This window comes from Lagenorhynchus albirostris, chromosome 2, assembly GCF_949774975.1.
Source record: "Lagenorhynchus albirostris chromosome 2, mLagAlb1.1, whole genome shotgun sequence".
In the NCBI taxonomy this organism is placed as follows: Eukaryota; Metazoa; Chordata; class Mammalia; order Artiodactyla; family Delphinidae; genus Lagenorhynchus; species Lagenorhynchus albirostris.
This window is the reverse complement of record NC_083096.1, coordinates 33,237,176-33,263,021: the sequence shown is the minus strand read 5'-3', so window position 1 is coordinate 33,263,021 and position 25,846 is coordinate 33,237,176. Positions and strand designations below refer to the sequence as shown.

The 25,846-nt window shown below is 52.1% G+C and overlaps 1 protein-coding gene across 6 annotated transcripts in view; it reads left to right on the top strand.

The window, feature by feature from the left end:
• PIK3C2B (phosphatidylinositol-4-phosphate 3-kinase catalytic subunit type 2 beta) overlaps nt 1-25,846 on the top strand; it is a 61,593-nt gene that overhangs the window by 11,404 nt on the left and 24,343 nt on the right. For 3 of the 6 annotated variants that reach the window (XR_009536796.1, XM_060129230.1, XM_060129222.1), the window contains exons 2-12: nt 9,126-10,146; nt 13,318-13,418; nt 14,007-14,161; nt 14,377-14,497; nt 17,416-17,527; nt 17,679-17,758; nt 18,140-18,203; nt 19,678-19,824; nt 20,466-20,499; nt 21,324-21,519; nt 22,603-22,725. Coding sequence is in view for 5 of the 6 variants with exons in the window: in XM_060129230.1 (XP_059985213.1) it covers nt 9,214-10,146; nt 13,318-13,418; nt 14,007-14,161; nt 14,377-14,497; nt 17,416-17,527; nt 17,679-17,758; nt 18,140-18,203; nt 19,678-19,824; nt 20,466-20,499; nt 21,324-21,519; nt 22,603-22,725 (2,066 nt within the window). In the remaining variant the exon portion in view is untranslated. Of the gene's footprint in view, nt 1-9,125; nt 10,147-11,404; nt 11,914-13,317; nt 13,419-13,969; nt 14,162-14,376; nt 14,498-17,415; nt 17,528-17,678; nt 17,759-18,139; nt 18,204-19,677; nt 19,825-20,465; nt 20,500-21,323; nt 21,520-22,602; nt 22,726-25,846 lie in introns of those variants that run through there. The other 3 variants (XM_060129245.1, XM_060129235.1, XM_060129252.1) reach the window with 3 other exon arrangements.

The window sequence follows — 25,846 nt, the reverse complement described above, 5'->3', positions numbered from 1 at the left end:
GCTGGCCTCCTCTAGTGAGTTTTCCCAGCCCACGAAGGAATCCTGGAGAAGTGGATTCCAAAGGGCATGAGCTGGGGAAGCTGGACTGGAGATTCAGCTATAGGTGACAGAGGTGACAGTCCGAGCCTTGCAGGAGCCCTTGGTTTGCAGCAAGCAAGTGGCACGGAGAAGGGCTGCCATGTCCCCATGCCCTCCTCCACCCACTTCCTTACATCCTCCTCCCAGAGGGGCTTCCTTTATGCTTCAGGAGTCTACAGGGCCTTCGGAGAGGCTAAGGTTTCCTAGATGTTGCTGTTTGCAAATGACAGGTGGTTTTTCTCATGTGGGTGAGCTGGTGTGAAGTTTGTCTGTAAAGAAGTTTCCTCAGGAGTCCTCTCAGCTGGAGGCCAAGATTATTAAGGGAAGGTCATCCTGGGAGCTCCTCTTTTCCTCTGCTGTCCTGTCCACCACCTTTCTCTGGAGGGTCGAGGAAACTGGAAGAGTAATTTTTAACCACCGTGCTCCTTGGAGGAAACCCGGCCGATCTGAGCTAGAAGGCCTGGAACTTGGGGCTGTGGTGGCTGAGGGCAGGGGGTGGAAAAAGCAGGAAGTGTGAATCAGACAGAGGGGAGATGTGGCTGTTCTGGCTCCTGGGATGGTTCCTGGCCAAGACCTTTCTTTCCTTTTTGCCAAACGTTCCATTCAGCTGATTGCCAGTTCCTGGTCCCTGCCATCTTAATCGCCAACACTAGGAAGGAAAGTTTTGAGAGGAGCCACGAGCTGCCTCACCTCTTCCATCACTGACTGTCTTCGTACCCAGATCCAAATCTACAGGGTGTGTGCTAGGAGCTGTGATCTCCAGGGATTCCGTGTGTGTGTGTGTGTGTGTGTGTGTGTGTGAACAGAACAGCTGTACAAATGGTTTCTGAACCGGGACCGAGGACTCAGGACTCTGAATGCAAACCCAACTGATGTAACTGTGTCACACAGCCTCCTGTCCCTCTGCTCTCTTAGGACCCAGAGAGCCCTTTATTAACTCTTGTGTCCACTTTGGCTTCAATTGGTGGAGAGTCCAGGGTAGGCCCAGGAAAGAGAGAAATGGAAAGTAAGTTCCAGTAGCAAAACTGAACCACACGGGGCTGCTTTAATTTGGCTGAGAGGACGCTAGAGAGGGGCTGTATGAGTGGGAAGAAAATGCAAGCAGTTATAGTCAGTCTCCTCACATTTGGATTAAGTGAGAACCACACAGAGAGAACATAGTTAAACAAGAGAAAGACTTTGTTGGTGAGTGTGACTCAGTGATGGGCCTGACATCAAAGAAGCTTGTAGAGCTGTATAAAACCTGTAGGTTTTCAATACGGAAGCAGGGATCAGCTGCACATCTGTTTGAGGCAGGGAGCTGACCTACTTGACTTATTGTTATACCTTCCTGCTGGAGGAGTCGTATTCCTGGCACAGGGCATGCTGACTTCCCTGTTGGAGCTGGGGCTGTGGGAGGGGAGAGGTGGAGCTGGGCAGCAGAGTGTGGAGTGAGGGGTGGGGGACGGGTACCTGGCTGCAAAACCAGTGAGATTTGGGGTCTGGGTAAGTGTGGGTGCTGGGGGTAGATAGGGGCAGGGTCCTCTCAGAAGAGAAAGCTCTGGGATCCAAAGGGATTAAGTCCTTAACCCCTTGAACCATTCTGTCCTGAGAGGAGGTACTGAAGGTCTCTTCCTAGGGCAGTCCTAGAACTGAGTCATCTTCCCTTAGTAAAAACTACTAACAGGCTGGGGGCTTGAGACCCTCCATATTTTACACCACCTTTCTCGATAGCTCTCCATTTCCCCTGCTCAGTGAAGATGGGTCAGGACGTGCAAGTTTCCCTGCTTTGTGCCCGAAAGGGGAGATTGAATTATTTATGATACATCTGTCACCTTTGTTAGACTGTAAGCTTCCTGGAATTGTGCCATGGTCATCTGAATACTTCTGGGTCTAGCATGGTACCTGGCACGTAGCTGGTACTCACCGCCCATTAGAATCCAGCTCTGTGGCTCAGGATTTGGGGAGATGACCGAGACCCATTAGTCTGTCCCGAGCAGGGTAGTTCTCATACGGTGCCGTCCAGCAAGACAACAGGAAGCCCTCTGCACCCACAGCTGGTGTCATTGCTGGACCCTGGGGCCCCTCCCTCTCTGGCACAGACATGGAACAGAGCCAACTCACTTGAGGGAGTGCCCTCTCCTTTCTCTCCATGCTCTGACTCTGAGCCATTGTGTGGCTCTGCCCTGACCCCCTTCCTCCCCCTGTGACCTCCAGCCATCTGTTGGCAGCCGTGTGGGCTGAGTTTGGTGCCGCCTAGACCCTGGCACCGACCTGCTTGGCCATAAGCATGCCCTCTTCCTTTACCAGCTGACTGCCTGGTGCTCTTTGGGGTTCCTTTCCCCAGTTCCGTCCTGTCTTCCTGGTAGTTCTGAAACCCTAGTCTTTGGTGTCAAACTTTGCTGCACATCTGAATTGCCTGAGGGGCTTTGAAATGTTCAGAGTCCAGGGACTCACCCCACTGAATCAAACCCTCCAGGAGAGGGGCCAGGAATTTGTATGTTTGAAGAACTTTCCAGATGATAATTACAACCATTCAAATGTGGACCCTATATTAGATAATATTATTGTTAAATAATAACAATTACAATTTAACGTATTGTCAACGTTAAATTTAGCTGGTATGCTAACTGGCATTGTGTTTACATCAGAGAATGTCCTAGTTTTGTAGATTCAGGCTGAAGTATTTAGAAGTGAAGTGTTTGCATCTTAACGTTTGAAAATGTTAAGCAGAGAAGGAGAAAGTGTGCTCAAATGTGGGGAAATGTTAACAATTAGTGCATGCAGGTGGTGAAAGGAATCTGGCTGAAAATGGTCTTTCAGATGGTTTCCATCTACTTTCTGAGAGAGGGATACTAGAAGAGAACACAGCTAGGGCCACCAAGGTGCACAACTCCAGCAGGCACCGTTCTCTTTGTTGTGGTAGAGGGTGTCATTCACGTAGAGTACAGTGTGTGGGTGCTCCGTGGAGTTGTGCAACAGAGCGGTACTGGCCCCAGCCTTCTCTTCCTGGATGAGCTGCAGAGTAGCAAAGACCCCAGGCCCTCGTCCACCCCAACTCTTTCCTGGGACCTACATGGATATTTGCTTTCTTACAGAATCCCTAGTAACCCTTGAGGACTCAGGCAATAGAGAATTTGTCAACCCAGCAGAGCCTGGCAGGGAGGGAGCTGAACTGGGGAAGAGAATGGGGGAGGCAAGAAACACGAGGCTCTGATTCCTAAAATACTTTGTGTATCCCCACCCCTCCTGGAAGATGAAATTCCGGGCGGAAGCCAGCCGGCTCCCTTTAGCTGCAGGTGGTTGGGACTGGTTGCTCCTGCCTTTCCTCTTTCCCTCTCTGCATTTCCCCTGTGCCTGGCTGCTGCCCTGAACCTTCACCCTACCTTAGGGCGGGGTCTCCCGGTCCTGGTGTTCTGGCCTTGTGGGGGATGCTGCTTGTCCTGCCTCCTCACCATGGATCCCTCAGCATCAGAGCGAGCAGAGCACTGCACTTTTTGGAAGGTGCAGCTGCCGGTATAGCCCCGGGTGCAAGATGGGCTGGGCCTCCTCTGCACAGCTGACAGACAGTCTGGTGGTGTCCTGGCTGGGAGCCAGGGGGCCGGTGGTTAGAGAGGGGTGGCTCAGCTTTCTGTGTTTGAATTCCAGTCTGGGAAGAGCCTTAGGAGCTGGGCCTGCTGGATCTCCCTCGGGTCTTTTTTTTTTTCCCCCTCAGCCGCGCCGTGTGGCTTGTGGGATCTTAGTTCCTACATCAGGGATTGAACCCGGGCCCTCAGCAGTGAAAGTGCGGAGTCCTAACCACTGGACCACCAGGGAATTCCCCCTCAGGCCTTTCTTCTCTTTCCTCCCAGGGCTAACGTTGGCGTCCTCTGAGAAATGTGACTGAAGGGAATCAACAGGTCAGAATCAAAGAATCCCAGGGCTGGAAGGCACTTTCTGTGGAGGTCTTGTCTATCTACCCACCTGCATTTACAGATGCCAAACCTGGTCCTGTTAGTTGAAACCCAGTCCTACTTTTGAAGGATCCCCAGGGAAGGACCCCACCTGCATCCTGATCACACATCTCTATGTCTGAGAATTCTTACCACCAGAAAGCTCTACCCTTATATCCCAGTTGAAGTACATTTTCCTCAGTGGAAATGAGGTGATTTTGGAACTTGAGGATCTTGGTGGGAGATGACAGATTCATACACATTTAATTTTTTTTTTTTTTCAGTATGTGGGCCTCTCACTGTTGTGGCCTCTCCCGTAGCGGAGCGCAGGCTCCGGACGTGCAGGTCAGCGGCCATGGCTCACGGGCCCAGCCGCTCCGCGGCATGTGGGATCTTCCCAGACCGGGGCATGAACCCGTGTCCCCTGCATCGGCAGGCGGACTCTCAACCACTACACCACCAGGGAAGCCCCATACACATTTAATTTTGAATTAAATGTTTCAAGATGATATTTGAGGTATATACCAGTTGCTATTGGGAGCATGAAGGTGGGGCACATTGTTGAATCTGGAGGTTCAGAGAGGGCTTCTTGAAGAACTTGATGTCAGAGCAAAGTCTGAGCAGTTAGAATCACATAGGCAAAGAGCGTTGGCAGTTGGGAAGGGCGTGCCCTGGAGCAGGAAGGTACTGCACGAAATTACAGAGGTATCAAATGCGTGGTTCTGAATGGTTGGAGATGAGAGGGAGATGGGGGCTGGTGATAAAGGCCTTGTAAAGGAATCAAATAGAGAGCCTTTGAAGGGGTTTAAGCAGAGTGAGATGATCAGATTTACACTTTAGAAAGAGCCCTCTGACTGCTCTGGGGAGCAAGCTTTAGAGAAGGAAAGATTAGGAGGAGGAAGGACTGTTTGAAGGCTATTGTAATAGCCCAAGTGGGAGAAAATACGGGTTTAATTAGGGCAGCAGCAGTTAGCATAGAAGGAAGGACTAGATTTGGGAAGTATTAAGAGGAAAAGTTGGCAGGCTTGGTGATTGGATATAGGGTGAAAAGGAAGGAGGAATCCAGGATGACCGTCGGGTTCCTAGCTTGGGTAACTGGATAGTGCCATTCACCCAGATGGGGAACCAGGAAGGAGGAGAAGGTTGTGGGAAGGAAATAAGAAGGTGATAGTTCAGTTTTGGACATCTGGGGTTTGAGACATGGGTGGGCATATCACCTTGACGGGGGAGACACACATTTGGAATCATCAACACGCACGTGATGTGAGTGGAAGAACAGATGAGACTGCCCAGTGGGGTTGTCACATTAACAGAGGCTGAGAATAGAGTCCTGAGCCAACACCAATATGTCAGGGGTGGACAAAGGAAGAGGAGGACAATGACAGAGGTGGAGAACACGAGAAAGTAGTGTCATGGAAGCCAGGGGGTGGAGGATGTAAGGAAGAAGGGAATGGTCTGAGAGCCAAGTGCAGCAGCAATGTCTGGGCAGATAGAAATGCCTGTGGAACTGGGTGGCCTGGGCATTGTTGTTGGGGCATTTTAGCGTAATGTTGGGGGCAGAAGTCAGATTACAGTGAGTTGAAGAGTAAATAACGGAGAATTGAGAAACATCGTGTGTCTTCTGTGAAGCTTGACTGGGAAGGGAAGGAAGAACAGGGAGGGTATGAGCTGAAGGACAGAAAGGCAAGAGAAGGTGCTTAGGGTGTAGGGTTCGGGTTTTTGTTCCTTCTTCTTTTTCTTTTTAAGGCTAGAAGAAGCTTGATCATGTTTATGTGCTGAAGAGAGAGACCCAGTTAAGGAGAAGAGGTGAAAGTACAGGAGAGGGAAGGGAGGTTGGTGGGGCATCAGCCTAGAGGAGATCCAGTGTGTGGGGCAAGCGCCCTGGAGGCTCTGGAGGCTTCTACCTCAGTGGGAAGCGGGGACCTGCTTTCCCTGAGACCAAAAGGAAGAAGGGGAGGCCAGGAATTTCCCTGGGGGCACAGTGGTTAAGAATCCACCCACCAATATAGGGGACACGGGTTCGAGCCCTGATCTGGGAAGATCCCACATGCCGCGGAGCAACTAAGCCCATGTGCCACAACTACTGAGCCTGCGCTCTAGAGCCCGCGAGCCACAACTACTGAGCCCATGCATCACAACTACTGAAGCCCGCGCGCCTAGAGCCTGCGCTCCACAACAAGAGAAGCCACTGCAATGAGAAGCCCGCGCACTGCAACAAAGAGTAGCCCCCGCTCGCCGCAACTAGAGAAAGCGCGCACGGCAATGAAGACCCAGCGCAGCCAAAAAATAAATAAAATAAATAAAAAAGGAAAAAAGGAAGGGAGGCCAAATGCAAGTGTGGTTAAGTTAGTAGGGAAGAGAGGCAGGAAAACGAGAGAGATTATTTCCAGTGGCCTCGGTTTTTCTCTTCACAGTGGTGCCTGGCTAAGGCCAGTGTTACTACTCTGCTTGTCCCAGCTTGGGGCTGAAAATACAGTTGTTCTCTGGATTAAAAGGCTTAATCTCAGTTCACCTTTGAGCATTTATCTTGTGTCTCCCATCGAAAGTACTAGGCCCTCCTTTTCCTGGGCCCAGTTTCCCAACTCGGGGCAGCCAAGTTCTGGGTATCTTCATCAGCGCATCCAATTCCTTTGAATTTTAAATAGCAAGACTCCCTCTTACCCTCTGTGGATAAAAAGTGATCTATAAGGAGCTGTTGAAGCGTGGAGAAACTCAACAGGCAGAGAAATCAGCAGAGAGCAGCTTTCTTATGCCCTGAAGCTGGGCTTGGGCTATTCCATTTTGGGGAAAATACTTCCTAAGACTCACTGAGCCAGCCTGTGCCTGATGGATGCCCCAGGATCCTGGAAGGGCACCTCAGGTTGAGGGATACTCTTGTCCTAACTCCTTTGGGGTCTGATGGAACTTACCACCCACGAATCTGTCTGAACTTTTTTCCTATTGATGCTTTCAATTTTCTAGTCATGAGGAAGGACGTGCTTCACATGTTTGTTACCTGCTGGGTAACAGTACAATAAAATGAAGGATTTTTGACAATTTTATGAAATCCTGAACTTCGCAGCTGCTGGTGAGAAGGGTCAGAAACCACTTACTAAACAATCGCCTGCCCCAACCTAATCTGAAACACATACACACACAGGTCCATGGTTCTCAGCTTCGGCTACAGAGTAGAATCTCCTGGGGAGTTTAAAAAAATACCACTGCCCTACTGCAGACCAATTAAATCAGAATCTCTTGAGAGTACCTGGGCTTCAGTACTTTAAAAAAATTCCCCCAGTGTTTCGAATGTGCAGCCAGGGTTGAGAACCACTGGGCCAGCTCGCCTTGTCGTTGCAACCGTGCCTTCAGTCACAGCTTCTAAAGGAAAAGGGTACCAACACTGGAGTGAATGAAGGGGCTGCTCGTGGCCAGAGGCAGCCGGCTGGCAGGTGGCAGGTGTTCTCTGCCTGTCTGGCTTCCTAAGGGCTGAGGGAAATCAGTATTTCGGCACACCTGTACTCCATCAGGTGCCCGGGTCTCACCTGTTGGCAGACTTTGTCTTATTGACTCATATTGGTGCATTTTGGGAGGATCTTAGTGCAGTCAGAGTAGCTGTTTCATAGGGCTTTGTTGTACTTTTCATTTATAGTTTTATTGAGGTATAGTTGACATATAATAAACTGTACATATGTAAAGTGTGCAACTTGATAAATTTTGACATATGTATATACCCGTGAAACCACAATCAAGACAGTGAACATTTTCCTCGTCCCCAAAGTGTCCTTGTGCTCCTTTGTAACCCTCTTTCCACCCCTTCCCGGAGAGCCGCTGATCGGCTTCCTGTCACTGTAGATTAGTTTTCGTTTTCCAGCATTTTATATAAATGGAATCCTACACACTCATATCTGTCTGACTTCTTTTACTCAACATAGTTATTTTGACATTCATCCATGTTATTGCATATGTCAGTGATTAATTCCATTTTGTTGCTGAGTAGTATTCAGTTGTGTGGACGTATCATATTTTTTTTAATCCATTCACCTGCTGATGGACATTAGGTTGTCTCCAGTTTTGTTTGTTTGTTTGTTTTGTTTTTTTACATCTTTATTGGAGTATAATTGCTTTACAATGGTGTGTTAGTTTCTGCTTTATAACAAAGTGAATCGTGTCTCCAGTTTTTTGATGTTACAAATAAGACTGCTGTGGATATTCATATACAAGTCTTTGTGTGGACATATACTTTCATTTTTCTTGGGTAAGTAATTAGGAGTGGGATAGTTGAGTCATATGGTAGGTGGATGCTTACCTTTTCAAGAAGCTGCCTATTTCCCAAAGTGGTTGTACCATTTAACGTTCCCCACCAGCAGTGTGTGAGAGCTGTCCTCTTTATTTATTTTATTAAAAACATTTATTTATTGAGGTATAGTTGATTTACAATGTGTTCATTTCTGCTATACAGCAAAGTGACTCAGGTATACATATATATATTCCTTTTCATATTCTTTTCCCTTATGGTTAATCACAGGATACTGATGATAGTTCCCTGTGCTATAACAGTAGGACCTTGTTGTTTATTCATCCTATATATAATAGTTTGCATCTGCTAATCCCATACTCCCAAACCTCCCCCGACCCGAGCCCCCCTTGGCAACCACAAGTCTGTTTTCTATGTCTGTGAGTCTGTTTCTGTTTAATAGATATGTTCCTTTGTGTCATATTTTAGATTCCACATATAAGTGATATCATATGGTATTTCTCTTTCTCTGTCTGACTTACTTCGCTTAGTATGATAATCTCTAGGTCCATCCACGTTGGAGAGCCGTCCTCTTTAAATTGACTGAAGAGCCCTTGTCTCCATCTTTTCCTCTTAGCTGATACAAGGTGCCTCCTTCTTTCTTCGGGGTACCTGTGAGCGACATGAGGATGGGATTTAGGGACCAGAAATGGAAACATGTATAGACGAATGGAAGGGTAGATGGATGTAACAGATAAATAAAGTTGTCTTGGTATGTCTTTTTTTCTCCATCTTTCTGTTTCTCTCCATCTGTTGTAGGCACTCAAGAAACAGGCAGTGGCCCAGATTATGTCACCCAATCGGATTATTGACACGTCTCTTTTTGTGACTGAATGATTGATATTTTTCCTCCTCACTTGCAGGGGCCCAGACACCATGCCACAACCCTGCAGAACTGACATTGCCAGGAAGTAGAAGACTTCCTTGTTTCCTCTGTCCCCCATCCTCACCATGTCTTCGACTCAGGGCAGTGGGGATCACTGGAAGTCACTGGAGTCTGTGGGCATCAGCCGCAAAGAGCTGGCCATGGCCGAAGCCCTGCAGATGGAGTATGATGCTCTGTCCCGGCTTCGGCACGACAAGGAGGAAAGCAGAGCCAAGCAGAGCACAGACCCCTCCCTCATCAGCTGGGATGAGCCTGTCCTAGACTTCTACAGCAAGCCAGCGGGAAGGCGGAAGGACCTCAAGCTCTTACGTGGTCTCTCTGGCTCTGACCCTACCCTCAATTACAACTCGCTCTCCCCACAGGAAGGGCTGCCCAACCACTCTACCTCCCAGGGCTCCCAGCCTGGCCCAGATCCCTGGCCCAAAGCCTCCCTGGCCGGAGACTATCTCTACATTTTTGATGGTTCAGATGGGGGGCTCTCTTTGTCCCCAGGACTGGGGGACACAGACGACTCTTTGAAGAAACTGTCCCCACCTCCTCTGCCTCCCCGAGTCTCTATCTGGGACACTCCTCCCCTGCCTCCCAGAAAGGGGTCCCCCTCATCCTCCAAGATCTCCCGGCCCAATGACATCAACACTTTTTCTTTGGTCGAACAACCTCCAGGCAAACTGCTGGGGCATCAGCTCCTAGAAGAGGAAGAGGAGCTGGGAGGTGGGGGTCCAGGGCGCCTACTGGGGTCCATGGACTACGACGGTATCAATGATGCCATTACACGGCTCAACTTGAAGTCAACCTATGATGCAGAGATGCTGCGGGACGCCACCAGGGGCTGGAAGGAGGGCCGGGGACTCCTGAACTTTGGCAAGGACACTCCTGGAAAACCTGTGGCCCGGAGCAAGACCATGCCCCCTCAGGTGCCCCCCCGCACCTACACCTCCCGCTACGCCAACCGGAAAAATGGGACATCTGGCAAGAACCTCCAGATTTCTGCAGCTCCGGTGAGGACCTGATTATGTTTCTTCTGTCCCCTTTCCCCTTGTCATTCAGAAATAGAGTCCCCCTTTCTTCTTTGCTGTCCAAACCACAATCTGCTCCACACTCACCCCTTCAGTCCTCTCCTGCCCTCTGCTTCTGACGTTGGGCCCCCGGGCCGTGGTGGGGGAGGGAAGAGGGACACTAGTAGAGAAGGCTCCTTTTCAGGGCCAGTTTTGTGTATCTTGGCCAAATGGTCCTTCTGGGGGCAGGCGTTTTGGAATACCCACTTCGTGATATAAGAAGGACAGAACTGGGGTGAGGGGATACACTGTTGACGGCATGGCCGAATGGCCTTGGGCACTGGGGTGGGTTCCTTCTGCTTTCTGACTTTCTGCTCTGCCAAAAATGCTGCGTGGTGATGAGGTTCCGTCATGATACTAACCAATGTTTAGTGCTCACTAAGTCCCAGACCCTGGTCCAGACCCCTCAGCAACCCTGCCTAATGATCCGCAGTGGCTAGCCCTGCTGTGTCTCATCCCAAAGCTCCATTGTTCTCACTCGCTAGCTCGCTGGCTCTCTCTGCGTTACTCCCTCTGTCTCCCTCCCTTTGTCTCTCCCCCTCTGTCTCTCTCCTCCCTGTCCTTGTGTGTCTGCCCCCGCACATCTCTCTCATTGTGATAAAATATACATAGCATAAAATTTACTGTCTTAACCAACTGTAAGTATACAGTTCAGTGGCATTAAGTACATTCACACCGTTGTGCAATCCTCACCGTCATCCATCTCTTTTCACAGTGAAAATGTTAAGAAAAAAGTATGCAGTGTGACAGTAATTATTTCACTTTTATCAGTATATAGTATAAAATAGAAAACTCTCTGCACAGAAGCATGGCGTAGGTTCCAGGGCAGCTTTGATCTTTTTCTGGTTTAAAAAGTGTCAGCAACATCTCCATGGGCGGGACCTGAAGCCTGCTTTGTGTTTTGCACTTGGAAACCCTGACCCCAGGGGAGTCGAGAGGCACCCCTGTGGCTGATGAGTTCTGTCCTGACAGCTTTCCACCTCATTCCCTCCCTGTTTCCTCCTTATCCATTGTCTAAGGGACACTGGGGCTTTCCCACCTTGTGTCCCAGCAGTTGGGATCCTTCACAACTCTGGAAAAGCCACGTGGTCCTTCCTTCCTGTGCTTCAGCTAAGAGAGTCGCCCAGAGCAGAGGCAGCTCCTGGGTTAAGTCACAGCTCTAGAGCGCAGGGCTTTTTAAAGGACTTGCTCTGAGAGGTGGGGCTGTTCCTGCTATTTATAGGGACAGGGAGATTCTGTTCTGCACAGCTGGGCCTGCTTGCGCAGCGGCAGGCCACCCTGGTAGGTGGTCACCTCTGTGGCTCGTTCTCCTGCTTCCCCCCCACTCCCTCGCCCTTCCCCCATCCCCTGTGTGTTATCAGAGTTCTGGGAGGGAGCTTGGTCCAGAGTCTCCTTGAAGAAGCTAGGGCAAAGCAAAAAGCCCTTGCCAGTTCTTAGGGGGAAATGCGGCCTTGGTCTTCCCCACCCCAGCTTGGTGCGGGGGCTCATCCCGCTGGGAGGGGCGGCCCCTCGGGCTCTCGACCCATACCACCGCCCCGCCTTCGCCGGGCTTCCAGCCGGAGGGACCCACCTTATCCCAGGCCTGTGGAGCCAGCTAAGGAAATGGTTGGCTCCAAATGCCAGCCTGGTACCCCTGCTGCCAGCCTCTGCCCTGCAGATCCCCCCAGCCAGCATCGGGCGATGCCATCAGGGCCTGCCAGCAGGGCAAACGTAAGTGGCTTTTGTTTTCTTATGGAGCCAGTGAGTGGTACTGAAAGGCATGAAAGTGGCCTTCAGCCACCACTCTGTTCTCCACTCTCCTGCCTTCCCCTCCTCTTGCTGTCTCTCTGTCTCTGTCTGTCTCTGTTGCTCTCTCTATCGCTCTCACTTTTGTGGGTTAGCTGCTGACAGTGGTACTATTGTTTTGACTGGGACACAGGCATGAACTTGGCAGAGCCAGGGCCTCCCATGCCAACTGCCCCCACGGCTACCCTCCCCTCTCTGCACCCGCTCCATGCTCACCCAGGGGAGCAAGGCCAATGAGAGAGGGTCACTCAGAGGAAACAATCTGGATATTCAAATGAGGAGCTCAGTTGCTGCCATCTGCCCCGAGGGGGCGGGGAGGACAGGAGAATAGCCAGGGGGAGGCTGAGAGGTGAGGCGTTGCGTGTGTGCACACTGGCTCCCCGGAAGTATCCGCCTTTACCGGATGCAGGCCGGCGCTCTGTCAGAGCTGTCACCTCATTCCCTTGCAGTGGCCTCCCTGGTGGCTCTGGGCAGGCAGGCCGAAACCTGCCACGCACCAGCTCCTCCCTGTGGCTGTGCTGCAGGCCTTGTTGGAGGGCTGCTTTAGAACTCCTCATGGGTGACTGAAAACAGCTCTGTGGTGGGAGACAGTTTGAGGTCTTGTCTGTGAGAACCCCACCAGCACACACATGTTCTTGGACAGGAAGTGGGGCCCAGGAAGGCTTCCAGCTCTTGGGGACCAGAAGACTTGAGAGCCAGGAGGAGCTAAGCCTTCTTCCCGGTTCTTTCCTGCCCAGAAAGCTGCTTTGACACTCTCTTCCTCAAGTAGTGCTTACTGGGAAGGCACATGTGTCTGAGTCATTGCCTCCATTCACAGTCTCTCGGTCTCTCTCTGAGTTGGGTCCCTGGGGCTTACTGTGGATGTTGCAGCTTTGCCCAGGGCTCAGCTTCCCTGGGGACGGTTTGGGCAACCCACTTGCTCTGGCCTCAGTGGTGGGACGGGGAACAACAGCTGTCTGCTCAGCTCCCCTCCACGCCTCTGGGAGCATCCCCCAGAAAGCCAGCCCCACGGCCCAGCGTGCCGGGAACCACCTGACCTGCAGGGTTGAGCTTATTAGACACTGGCCTCTCGGGAAGGAGGTTCGGCCACACTCATGTCCATCCCACCCAGGCTTCCAGACTCAGCTAAGGCATCAAGTACTCTTTCACCTTGGCTCTTGGTCTGCCAGGACAGCAGATAAATATATTCCTGGATTTCCCACATGTTTTTTTATGCCCCTTTCACTGGAAAGTCTTTACACCTAGAGTTTAAGAGTTTAGGCCTAGGAGCCTGCAGGAAGGGGATGGCATGAGGGAAAAGGCACTGAGTAAGTTGCTCTTCTCTTAAAGGTGGGCTCCCGGCCCCACGCCATCGCCAATGGCCATGAGTTGTTTGAGGTCTCAGAGGAGAGAGATGAGGAAGTTGCTGCATTCTGCCACATGCTGGATATGTAAGAGTTAAAGACTGGGGGGTTGGGGAGGGTTGTGGGCGCTGGGGAGGAGAGTCACCCCTTTCAGAACTTTCTAGGGAGGAAGAAGAGCCATATTTAATACATCTCAATTTACAACTATGGGATGCTTCCTGCAACTGGTATTTGCAGGCTTTTTGGAATCTTAGAAGTTTCACACTTTGGACAAAATTCAGGAAACCTCGATCTAACAGTCAAATTGTTCCAATCACTTCAGGCTCAGTTGCCTTTAGGAACAAACACACCCCAGATGGAGATAAGAGTGTAATCTTATCTGGGGCTAAAAGAGAAAGGAAGTGGAAAATTTTTCCGTGGAAAGCTGTGTGGTTTTAAAACTATCCTTAATGTTCAACTCAGCTTGGGAAACATTTTGCAACTGTAACAGATGTATCAAGAACAGGGTTTCCCCCAGCTGCTTCCCCACTGCCCCCATCCTGGCCCACAGACCCACGGGCTGAGTGGGGACGGAGGGGTCCTTGGGCCTCAGGACGGGAGGTCCCAGCAGGCCTCTTGTTGACCATTCTCTTCTGAAGGCACAGCGACGGTCCTTCTCCCTCTCTTCCTGCACAGCCTCCGATCTGGCTCTGATGTCCAAGACTACTCCCTCACTGGGTATGTCTGGAGCACTGTCACCCCAAGCCCAGAGCACCTCGGGGATGAGGTTAACCTGAAGGTGACCGTGTTGTGTGACAGCCTGCGGGAGCCGCTCACTTTTACCTGCAACTGTAAGTTAGTGGGGAGTCGGTGTGAGCATCCCTAAAGGTGGGGCAGGGGTGACGGTGTTTTGACTGTATGGGGTCTTTTGCCGTCGATTCCCAACCCCAAACTGTGTGTTTGCGTGCTTTATCTGGTTGTTGATGGCTCTGGGGGACGGGATCAGGATGAACCCCGCCTGCCCCAGTGCCCCCCCTCATTGCTTCCCCTGCCTCTCCCCTTGCAGGTTCCTCCACTGTAGACTTGCTCATCTACCAGACCCTGTGCTATACCCATGATGAACTGAGGGGTGTCGATGTGGGTGACTTCGTGCTAAAGCCCTGTGGGCTGGAGGAATTCCTGCAGAAGTGAGTGCATTGGTGGGGACAGTGGGCAGGAAGTGGCACCTGCCTTCTAGGTAGTAGGCTTCTGAGGGGGCTTCACCGGGGTGGTGCTGGGCTCGAGGCCTGGGGCTGGCAGCTCCCTGCCAATCCCACAGTCAGGACTCCTGCTTTCTGGGCGTACTGTCAGCCACGTCGTACTTCCCTCAGGAGCTCGGTCTTCCAGCGGGGTTGGCTGGCTTCCTGGGCCAAATCTGCTGTGGAAAGAGCTTGGAACTGGGATTAGACAAAGACTAAGTCGTATCTGCTTGCAGACTTCTGCGTGTGGAGGGATGTGTGTGTGGGGGCGGGGAAACTGTGTGGGGTAGCTTCTCCCGCCCTAGATTATGTGTGGGGTCTTTGTGGCCAAGGGCTGGAGGAGGACTGGTCAGAAGCCACTAGCGGTAAAAATCCCAGTTGCTCTCTCCTCCCCCTTCCCCTGCCGACAAGCCTTTCCCCCACTGGCATGTGCAGCTGGTCATGCTCCTTACCAAAGGCTCGCCTCCAGCTCCTCTACGTCCAGTGGCAGCAATCCCCTTTCCACTGCCCTGGGACTCTGGGGTGCTGGGGTGGTGGGAAGGGGGATTGGACCCCTCAGGTGGTACAGCTGTGTGGCAGGCTGTAGAGTCAGCCAGAGGCCAGCAGATAAGGAAATAAAGAGAGCTGCTTTCCTCCCTAAGCTTCCAGTTGCCTGCTGCCCACTACTACTGGCCACTTGGTGAAGCAGATCTTGGGAGCGGGGGAGGAGAGGCCGGTATCTCAGGTCTGAGGGGTGCGCGATGAGGGCCACCACTTGCTCTTTCTCTTATATGCAGGTCTAGATGCAAGGATGGTTGATCTATGGCTAGAGCAGTTCTTGGCTGGTTTCTTTAACCTTAGGGTTATTGTGGGCCCTTCCTGGCCTCTGTGCCCTCAACTGGAAAACTGAGAGAAAAGAAGGGGGCAGGGCCCTACGTGGCACACCTCCAGGGGGCACAGTTCAAATGTGTATCGCTCTCCCCTAGAGGAATAGAGGGGGCCCCAGATTCAGGGGCTCCTGGCGCAGAGCACCTGCCACTGTTGTAAGGGAGCAAGGGGCATAATGGGTCACATCAACGCAGCTGGTTTGGGTTCCAGCTGCCACTTGCTCGTTGTGGAGCTCTGACCCTCAGCTTCTTCTGTACGATGTAGCAAGGGTTAAATATGAGGATCACCCAACGAGCGATCAGTAAATATTCCCAGGGAAGGACCAGTCCAAAGAGAGGATGCGGATTAGATGGATACTGGCATTTCCCTTGCAGCCCCCTAGTCCTTGAGCCCCCAAGCCCAGAGGTGGTAGATAAGCCGTCAGCTTCTGACATCTTGCCAAGACTCAGGTGGAGTGTTCCAGGCGAGGTGGAGAAGGATTGTTGGTCCTAGGGTCATGCCTCTCCCACTCTAACTTGAATGCACACAGAGGAAGGCCTTCCACAGAGAAGGTCAAGCAAGTCCCTGGGGGACCTGTGTCCATCACTCTTGGTCCAGGAGCCCCCTCCTCCACCAAGGCTCTTCTCTTCCCTCCCACGCAACAGAAAAGCCCAGACCCCTGAGCACAAGATAGCTGCCTTGGGTTGGGGGTGGAAAGGACCCTCTGGGGGTTCCAGAAAGCTGCTAGTTCCCAAGGAGGCCCTGTGTTTCCTACCCTTGCTTAGAAAAGGGACTGACGCTGAGGGGGAGTGGCGGGTCCAGGATGCAGGCTGCTCTCAGATAAGAACCTTGAGACAGTCCCCGGGGAGGGTTGGGTTTCCTGCCACCTCCCCCACCCCTGACGTACTCTTCCTTCCTCCCAGGGCACTCCTACCAGCCCCACCCCACAGCCCAGCCTCTCCCACCCCCAAGGTTTTGACTGCAGCTCAGTCTTAGCAGGTTGGGGTCTAAATCAGAGGCTTGGCGCCTCCGGATGTGGAAAACCCACTTACGTCCTAGCTGGACTCTACTGGCCTCCGGCCCAGGCACCTCTGCTGGCTTCTGCACAGAGCCCTATGCTTTGCTCCTTTCCTCTCCATTTCTGGCCTAGATTCCCAGCTCTGCTGAGGAAGGAAGTCCCTTTCCGGCTTCTGTTACCCAGCTGCTGGGACATGGCCCAGGCCTGCAGTGCTGGCCTGCAAGTGGGACTCAGCCTGCCCCTTCTCCTCGGCTTCCTTTCTGCCTAAGGTGTGATCTGGAGGGAGGAAGGGGCTGGATCACCGAGGGACTCCCTAAGCCGCCTTCTCTGAAACTTGGGGGTGGGGCGGGGGTCTCACCTGAGCAGTGGGACTAGCATGCTGGTAGTCTGTAGAGATTTACCTTGTTATTCACCATCGCAGGAGCCACAGAGGGAGGTGAGAAGCAGCACTTTGGTGGGTTAGGGATGATAGACCTGGAATCTTGGTGGCTTTGGTTGGTTGGTCCCAGCACCCAGTTGGTCATGGTGGGGGATGTGAGACTTAGGATCACAGTGTTGGGGGGATAGTGTCACCCATTGAGCTCCACACCCAAGCCTGAGCACAGGCTGGCTTCTTTTGTGTCCTGTGTACCAAAGCCAAGAGGATGGGGTTTAAACACTGCCCCTGAGAAATCTCTTTGTTCTCCACTCCCTCCAAAAGTTCCCGCCCCTAGAGTGAACGAGTGATAATGGTAATAAATACCTAGGAAAGTCATTGTTTGTACAGACCAAGGGTTAAATGTAATAGGTGGCATTTCTTTAGACAGACCTCTGTTTCTTTCCCCAAGCTCTACCATGACATCTCCTAAGAGCTAAGGTAGGGGTACATGACAGGTATACTCCCCCTTCACCTTTCCTCCCCCTTCCTCCTGTTTCTCTCTCCCTGAGGCTAAGGTATGCATTTCCCTTGAAAGTCCCAGTGAGCCCCCAGAATGCTAATGGCCTTGTCCCCCTGTCCCACCAGCAAGCACGCCCTGGGCAGCCACGAGTATATTCAATACTGTCGAAAGTTTGACATCGACATTCGGCTACAGCTGATGGAGCAGAAAGCTGTACGCGGTGACCTGGCCCGGACGGTTCGTGTGTGGTGGGGAGGCTGATGGCTGCGTGGGGATGGGGAGGTAGTGGGCAGAGGGTGACATGGAATACCTTGGGCGGACATGGGGCAGTAGCACTGCGCTGTGATACAGGCACCACCCTTCTCTGAATAGGGCACTTCTTACACAGGTGAATGATGACCAGAGCCCCTCCACCTTGAACTACCTCATCCATCTGCAAGAGAGGCCGGTCAAGCAGACCATCAGCAGGTGAGAGTGGGCACCATCTCGGATGTGGCCCAAGCCCGAACCGTGAGGGGACCCTAGCAGATACCCTTGCTTGCCTTTATGCCAGGGCCAGGGGTTCTTGCAGGTGTTGGGGCCCAAGAGTCTTAGAGGAGAAGATCCCCACTTCAGGGTATGTGACATCTCTTCCCTCTAGTCCTTTGCCACATTCTCCAGGTAGAAGGTAGCCAACTAGAAAGGACTTGCCGGCCTTCAGTCTTCATGGGACCTAAGGGAAGAGTGGGAACCCCTTTAAGCCAGAGTCTGATTCCTGAGCTGTGGAGAAGGAGGGAGAGGATGGGTCTTCCAGTACACTGGGTCTGTTCTGACATCTTCTATGACCTTTCCCTGTCCCCAACTCCCCAGGCAGGCCCTGAGTCTTCTGTTTGACACTTACCACAATGAGGTGGATGCCTTCCTGTTGGCTGATGTGAGTACAAATTCTGGGGCTGGCCCAGCTGCCCAACGCTCCTCCCTTCCTCTCCTCCCGTCCTCCTGGGATCAGCTCACACTGGGGATCTGGAGTAGATACTGAAAATCTATTAGCAGAGCACTTTTTTTCATTCCCCTAGCACATGGGCAAACCACGACTGCCAGCTCTTGGGCAGCTGGCCAGTGTGTATAGAAGGGTTGTGCTCCTCTGTAGAAGTAGGTCAGGAACCATGCCCTGATCCTATCTCTGGAGTAGGGCATCTTCAAAGCTAAGGGACATAGAGTTGTCGCCCTGCTGCTGAACTTGAGCGTGCACTGGAGTGTGCGTCCTGTGAGCAGGGCCCAGGAACCTCTGATTTGAGAGGTTCTGATGTGCTGGTGTCACAGGTGGAAAACCGTCAGAGGTAGAGGGTCCCAAAGGTAGGGAAGGGCCAGGACTCTCCTTACGTGGATTCACATGGAGTTTTAAGCCTCAAAACCATGAGAATAAACATTTGCTCCACATGTCATGAAGTTGAAGAAAATCAGACAGTGACCTTCAAAAACAATCCCTGTCTCACTGATCCTGTTATAGTGGTCACATCCTTTTGGGAGAGTTCAGCTTTGTATCTAGCTCAGCCCTCCACCGACTACCAGAATCCCTTCTCTAGCAGCCTCTGCTTGAAAATTTACTGTGATGAGAGGGGAGTTCTCTGAACACCTTTTTTTGCACTAGTCTGGCCCTCTGTTAATGGCTACTGTGGATGGAGAAGCATAAGAATTGTCTTAGCCTTCAGGGAGCTTGTGTTCCTGCCAGAAAAATGGAATAGTAACGTAAAGCTATTAGTAGACAGAACAGGTTGGTAATGAGTTAATCAGGGGCTCTTGGAGAGTGATAGAGAGGGGAACTGTCCAGGGAAGGCTTGGGGAAGGAGGGTGGAGTTTAGCTGGTCCGTGATTTGCATTTACTTAGGTAATCAGGGTAGGACAGGTAAGGGGATTCCAAATGAGAAAACTGCAGGAGCCAAAGTGCAGAGGGCAGGGCATGGCCATGGTCTGAGATGAGACCCATCTGGACATTCTTGACAGTAGTAGGAGAAATGAGGCTGCGTGGGCAAGTGGGCCCTCAGTGTGATCTCTTTGGTCCCCCTGCTAGTCCCTGTGGATTGATTTTATTAAAACTGCATGTCTCTGGGGGAGACCCTGCATGTGTTTGTATAGTATAAGCAGACTGTAGCGGACAGAGGGAGGCTGGGAATAAGAGGAGTTCAGGCAGCATGGCTGAAAGCGCTGGGGAACGTGGGCTTGGCTCCTTTAATTCAGCAGGAGCTGTGTGTGGTTCACTAACGCTGGATGTTTGAAAATAAAGCATGGATTCCACTGGTTACTCCTGAGAGTCATGGGCCGCTACTCCTGCCGGCTCATTCCTTCAACACTGTGGGTGCTGGAGGCTGAGTGCTAGCCTGCCAGCCTCACTGTGCCGCCTCCCACAGGGCGACTTTCCACTGAAGGCCGACAGGGTGGTCCAGTCTGTCAAGGCCATCTGCAACGCCCTAGCCGCTGTGGAAACCCCTGAGATCACCAACGCTCTCAACCAGCTGCCCCCCTGCCCTTCCCGAATGAAGCCTAAAATTCAGAAGGTAACGGGGCCCAGAGCACTAGCGTGGGGAAGGAGGAGAGGAAAATTCCCCGGAAACCAGGTGACTAGGTGTCCACTTACTAAAAGGCTCTTCTCTCAACCTCCATCTTTTATGTTTGAACATTCAGTCACAGAGTTTTGGGGAGATAGCTGCCAAGTCTGTCACCTCTTGCTGAGGATGAGAGTGGGCTAGGATCTCCCCCCGGGACTGACTGCCGGGATCCCAGGCCAGCAGAGGCTTTGTTCACAGTCACTGCGGCGCTGCCTGCCAGTTTTCATACCCAGCAGGGTGCAAGACCAAAATCTGCCCCGAGCCGGGGATTTGGGACTCCGCAATGGGGGCTGTGTGCTGTGCAGACGGGGCCAGCCAGCACGATAGGTGCTGTGATCTGTAGTGGGGTAGCCTGAGGGCTGGCGTGTTTCATTTGGGTGGACACGGTGATTTTATCCTTGGTCTGGTTCACTGTCCCATCACACGAATCTGGTACAAACTGTTACTCTATCCTCCCTGGGGAAACTCTGCTCCTCAAATTTCGGTCCAGTCTGGTCCAGATGAGCACAGCTGTGAAAAGCCCTTCTTCCAGCTGTGACGGAAAAGGCCATGGCCCTGAAGCTCCCCTCCCTCTCCTTTTTCCCCAATAGGATCCCACCGTCTTGGCTGTGAGGGAAAACCGAGGTAAGGGAGCTGCTCTCTTCATCCAGAAGGGGCAACTGAAAACTGCAGTCTCTGCCCAGATTCCTTTTTCTCCCTGGCCCCTTTGATTTATGGGTCCAGGTCTGCCTCTGTGTGTGTATGTGTTTTCCTATATGAGGCGTGGACGCAGCTGGAGAGCACATTTCTTTCCACAAAATGTTTTCTAGTTATTTTTACTAGTTATTCCTGTGGTGTCCCTGGGAGATGGTGATGAGGCGGTGTAAGTGTGAGGGTAGGCGTGTTGGGGCAGAGTTAGCCCTGGGTTTCAGATGGAAAAACTTTCACTTGGGTAGGTTGTGAGCTCCTAACCCCTGTGTTTCCAACTTTGAAGGGGCCTGGGGAGATGGTGATAAAGAATTTTTCCCTAGGATTCCCCCTTAAGTCTTGCAAGCAGAATGTTGCCCTACAGAGCTCGTTTCTCTAGGATTCTTGGTCAGTGATTCCCAGTGTTTCAGATTTCGTGGACCAAAAAGCATTATTTTGGGGACCAACATAGAATTATCAGTTTTTATTTTACTAAGCAATGACTTCTTTTAAGTAACTGGTAACTATTATTCCCACTACTTCCTAAAAGAAAGGACATTTTACACTAAATAAGTAGCAATACGTAAAAATAAGGACAATTTTAAAACTGAGGATCTGTCATTTTACGAGAAGCTCGTGACGTGCTCCTGCTTCATCACAGATGGGTGACTGGCATTTGGGGACTACTGTCCGAGGGTATCCCACCTTAGCCAGTGCCATGACAATAAGATGGGGCTTGTTGAAGCCCCACTATTCTTCCTTCTATCCCCTTCCTTTCACAGAGAAGGTTGTGGAAGCCCTGACAGCTGCCATCTTGGACCTGGTGGAGCTGTACTGCAACACGTTCAATGCAGACTTCCAGACAGCGGTGCACGGGAGCCACAAGCATGATCTGGTCCAGGAGGCCTGCCATTTTTCTGGGCCCCTGGCCTTTACGGTCTATGCCACCCACCGTATCCCCATCATCTGGGCTACCAGGTGAGCACTGGGCTGAATGGCCTATAGGGAGCAAGCTGAGTTAGACTTCAGGTGGCTTTTCCTGTCCGCATGTGACCCCACTGTCCTAAATTTAGGATCTGTGGCATTATGGTGCGCTGTGGCTGAGGGGATGAGCCCACTGAGAGGGAGACTGACAGGCTGGGACATCCCAGAGGAGAGAGAAAAGGCAGCAGCGGTCAGATCTTGTCACTCCCTCTCAGCGATGGCTGCCTAGGCATCCCTGCCCCCTCCCATCCAAGGCCAGCTGATGGAGACGCTGCGACAGATGGCCGCTTCCCAGATCTGAGTGCATGCCTCACGGCCAATGACTGCACTCCCCTGCAGATGGACAATGGGAGGGGGCGGGGAGCTGGGAGATGACCCTTTGTCTGGAGTTCCCTAGGCCTGCAAGGGTGGGTGGAGGAGGACGTTAATTTGGTAATCCTGAGCTCCTCTCAGGGTCTCCCAGCATCCCAGGCCTGGGGGAATAGGCCTTTGGCTCCACCCGACCCCCCCCCCCCCCCCCCCCCCCCCCCGCCTCTTCCCACACCCCCTCCCCCTCCCTTCCCCTTCTCTCTTTGTTCCTCACTTAATGTATTCCTCTGGGCGATTGGCGGAGAACAAAGGAGGCAGCCTGGGAAACCAGGGCCTTCTCTGACCTCTTCTGTCAGGCACCTGTCACGAGCTGCAGGGACTCCCATGTGTTGGCATTCATTTCAGCATATGTCGTTTTTCATCCCCCACGCTTCTCACCTGCGCATGCGCACTGCGCAGGCGTGCCCCCGGACACCCCATGGGCTGGAGCTGGTTCTAAGGAGGAGGCTGCATGGCTGCTTCCCAATAAAGAAGGGAGAAAAACCGAGGGCTCAGCATGGAACCTGAAACTGGGCAGAGAGATCCAGATCCAGTTGCTTTTCCCGGAGCACACTTCCGCGAACCCGATTTGGCTGTCCTGTCCCTTGACCCCACGTTCCAGTCCCACAGATCAAGAGTCTTACAGGGGAAATGGTGTTTGGCATAGTTTGGGTGACTGCGATGAGGTCTAGGAGCTGAGTGTCCTGACCTACGCCCTTTCTCTTGTAGCTATGAAGAGTTCTACCTCTCCTGCTCCCTCAGCCATGGCGGCAAGGAGCTGTGCAGCCCCCTGCGGACCCGAAGGGTTCACTTCTCCAAGTACCTCTTCCACCTCATCATCTGGGACCAGCAGTAAGACCTCCCGCCAGGCTCCAGTGCCCACTGCAGACCCTCTCAGCCTCCTGAATGCCCAGATTAAACCAGGCTCTGTCACGAACCCTAACCAAACAAGCCATTCAGACTCTTGAGACTCCACTTCCCTATCTTAAATGGGGACAAGTGTAATTTCTACCTCTCAAGTTGTTATGAGTTTCCAATGAGAAGTATCCATAAAGGCTTGTTGTAAACCATGAAGGACCATATAAACATTAGTTTTAATAATAATTCATTGTTTTGATCTTGTCTCCCTTAAAAGGTTTAACTAGTCTGAGGGAGTCTCATCTTCTCCCTTCTTCCTAAAGTTCTCATGGAAGAGGGAGATGGCACCATGGTTTCTTTCTCCCTTATAGATCTGGAAGGGCAGGCTGCCTAGAGGGAAGACTAATGGGCTTAGAGCTATAGGAATAAGGCTCTATTTCTAGGTCTGTCTCTAGTCGTATGTTCTCTCTGGCCTCTTTGGGCCTCAGTTTCTCAAACTGTAAAATGGGGACATTTGTTTGACTCAGAGGCAGTTGTGGCACGGAAATGAGGTAAGACAGGTTATAAATAGAAACATGAAAACACAAGCACAAGATAGTATTAACCACCGTTTATTAACAGTAATTTGCTGTCCGGAAGGTAGGCATCAGCCAAGCAAAACAGGAAGGAAATGGAGGCCAGGGTGCCTCGATGGTGACATTGCAGGAGCCTGTGTGCCTCGTGCCTTTTCTGTGCTGCTCCGTCCTCCCTCCAGACAGTCAGCAAGCACCTTGTTTGCTCCCCGCAGCTTCACTTTCCCAGACTGACTTATCTCTGAGTCCTTATGTGCAAAGCAGAGCTGCAAATTCAGTATTTGGAGTGCAGGTTAAAGAGATTGAGGAGGGTCCTTGGGGAGGCCAAGGATACCAAAATAGGTGGATGGAGAGTCTGTGGAAATCCGGGGAGAGGTGGGCCATTTTACAGACGGCCAACGGGAGAGGCAGACCTTTTCTCCTGTCTTCACACGTTTATGATTCTTAGAGCAATAAAGGTATAAATGAAGTCCTTTAATTAAACAATCACCAGAGCAGGAGAGACTCCTTGGAGGCTGAGGATGGCTACATTAAACGGCTCCCGAATTTCACCATCCCCTTGGGATTCTCTGGCCTCCATTACTAGGTGCTTTATAGCGCTCCAGCCCAGGCAGACCTCACAATGAGCCTTAGACCCTTTCCCCACGGAGTATCAGAGGTGTGGAAGCAGCCCAGCATGTCCCACCTCAAGCTGCCTGCTCTGTGGTCTCATTCTACTCCCTGTCTGAATCTCCGCCTCAAATCCCATAGGGCTGCTATCCTTCCTAGAGCCTTGTGGAGGGTGTCATGTCAGCGCTGCCCCTCCAGATGCCCCGTGGCACCTTCGTGATCAAGACCAAGGCATGTGGGAGGAGGCAGTACAGTGTAGGCTTTGGGTGCCACCATCCTCTCCTTCTCACCGTAGGTGCAACCTTGGGCAGGTCATTCAACCCAAAAGGGACACGGTAATAGGGCCTACCCTATAGGGTTGTTTGAGAGCAGTTGAGACACTGCAAGTAAAGTACTTGGCACAGTACCTAGTACACGATAAATGCTTTCTTCTTTATCATCTTTGTTGTGTTCTGAGCTCTCTCAGTTCTGGTTTCTCTGTTCCAAGTGACTGGCACAGTGACTGACACATGGGGATGTTTGTGCATGAAAGTACTAAATGTATATAGCTCCGTTCCAGTGCAGTAACCACAGTGTCACATAGCAAAAAGCACCCAGTATATACACACATCACACAAGTGAAGCCATGTTCCCCTTTTCACTGATGAGGAAGCTGAGGCGCAGAGGTGTGAGTAGTTGCCGAAGGTTGTGAGAGGCAGAACCAGGACTGGAACCGGCACATCCCAGGAATGCTGCCCGGAGGAGTCAGCCCCTGTGATGCACTGTTGAGGAATGGGTTGCAGAAGGGAGGAAGTTCAGGGCTACAGCTAACCTACCGGTTGTCCTGACTCACCCCAGGTGAAGGTCCATGGGGGAGGTTTTAGAATACCAGCTATACCCAAGGGCTGAGGAGAAGGGGCCCTTGGTTGGTTCTAGCCATTATGGTTTCAGCTAGAAAGGTTCCTCACTCTCTTTTCCTCTGGATGCCCAGCTGGAAGCCGCTTCTTGGGTGAAAAGAAAGGGATCAGGGCCAACTCCGTCTCCTCTTTGCTGTGGGGTCAGCTGATTGTCTCCCTCACTGTAGCAGCATGGGGTCAGCTAACTCTCAAAATAGGCCCAGCAGCCTCGCTCTGCCACTGTAGCCGAGCCCTGGCCTGGCGTGCACGCTGGCTGCTGGCGGGGTCCTAATTATAGCTGTGGGCCCCCATGGTAGAGGCAGCTGGGACAGAGCAGGGCCCTGCCAGTCTGGCGGGAAGGAGAGAGTGCCTCACTTACGTGGAGATTCCCCTGGAGGAGTGAGGGGCAGCGGTGGAGGGAGGCTGCTTCATCATGAAACTGCTAACCTTGGGGGTGGCCGCCCCGCCTCTGTGCCCTCTGGCATAAAAGCTGCTGGGCCCTGGGCTGGCCAGAAGGGTGTGACAGTATGGACTTTTCCCAGGGACAGCTGCCCCGAAAGGTAATGTGGGTCCTCCCTCTTCCCACAGCTCCCCTCCCCTCTCCACCCACCCCACCCCAGGTCCTTATCCTGAACTTGGAGGGAGTAGCCGGGTGTGATTCAGGCGTGGGAGCACGGGAGAGACTATCTGGGCTTGGGTGCTGGCAAGGGCTTCAGTGTCAGTTCTTTGGGCCCCGCCAGTTTGCTTTCTCACCACCCAGGGACTCAGAGGAGCCCCTTCTTTTTATCCTTTTGGCTTTGAAAATGTTTCGGGGTGAGAACAAACTATTTGCGTCCAGTGGGTTAGGAGAAGAAGGGGACACGGGAGGACAGACAGGTGGGAGGGCCGTGGGGGAGGGTGCGCTGAAGGCGGAGATCATGCTGCCGCTTCCAGGCTGCTCTCAACCGAAAGAGGTGGGGGAGGGTTGGGGATTGTTCAGTGGAGAAGGATTGTCAAAAGGAGCAGCTTCTCGATGACTCTGCAGAAATCCTAAAACAAGGGAAGGAGTATGGCTGACGG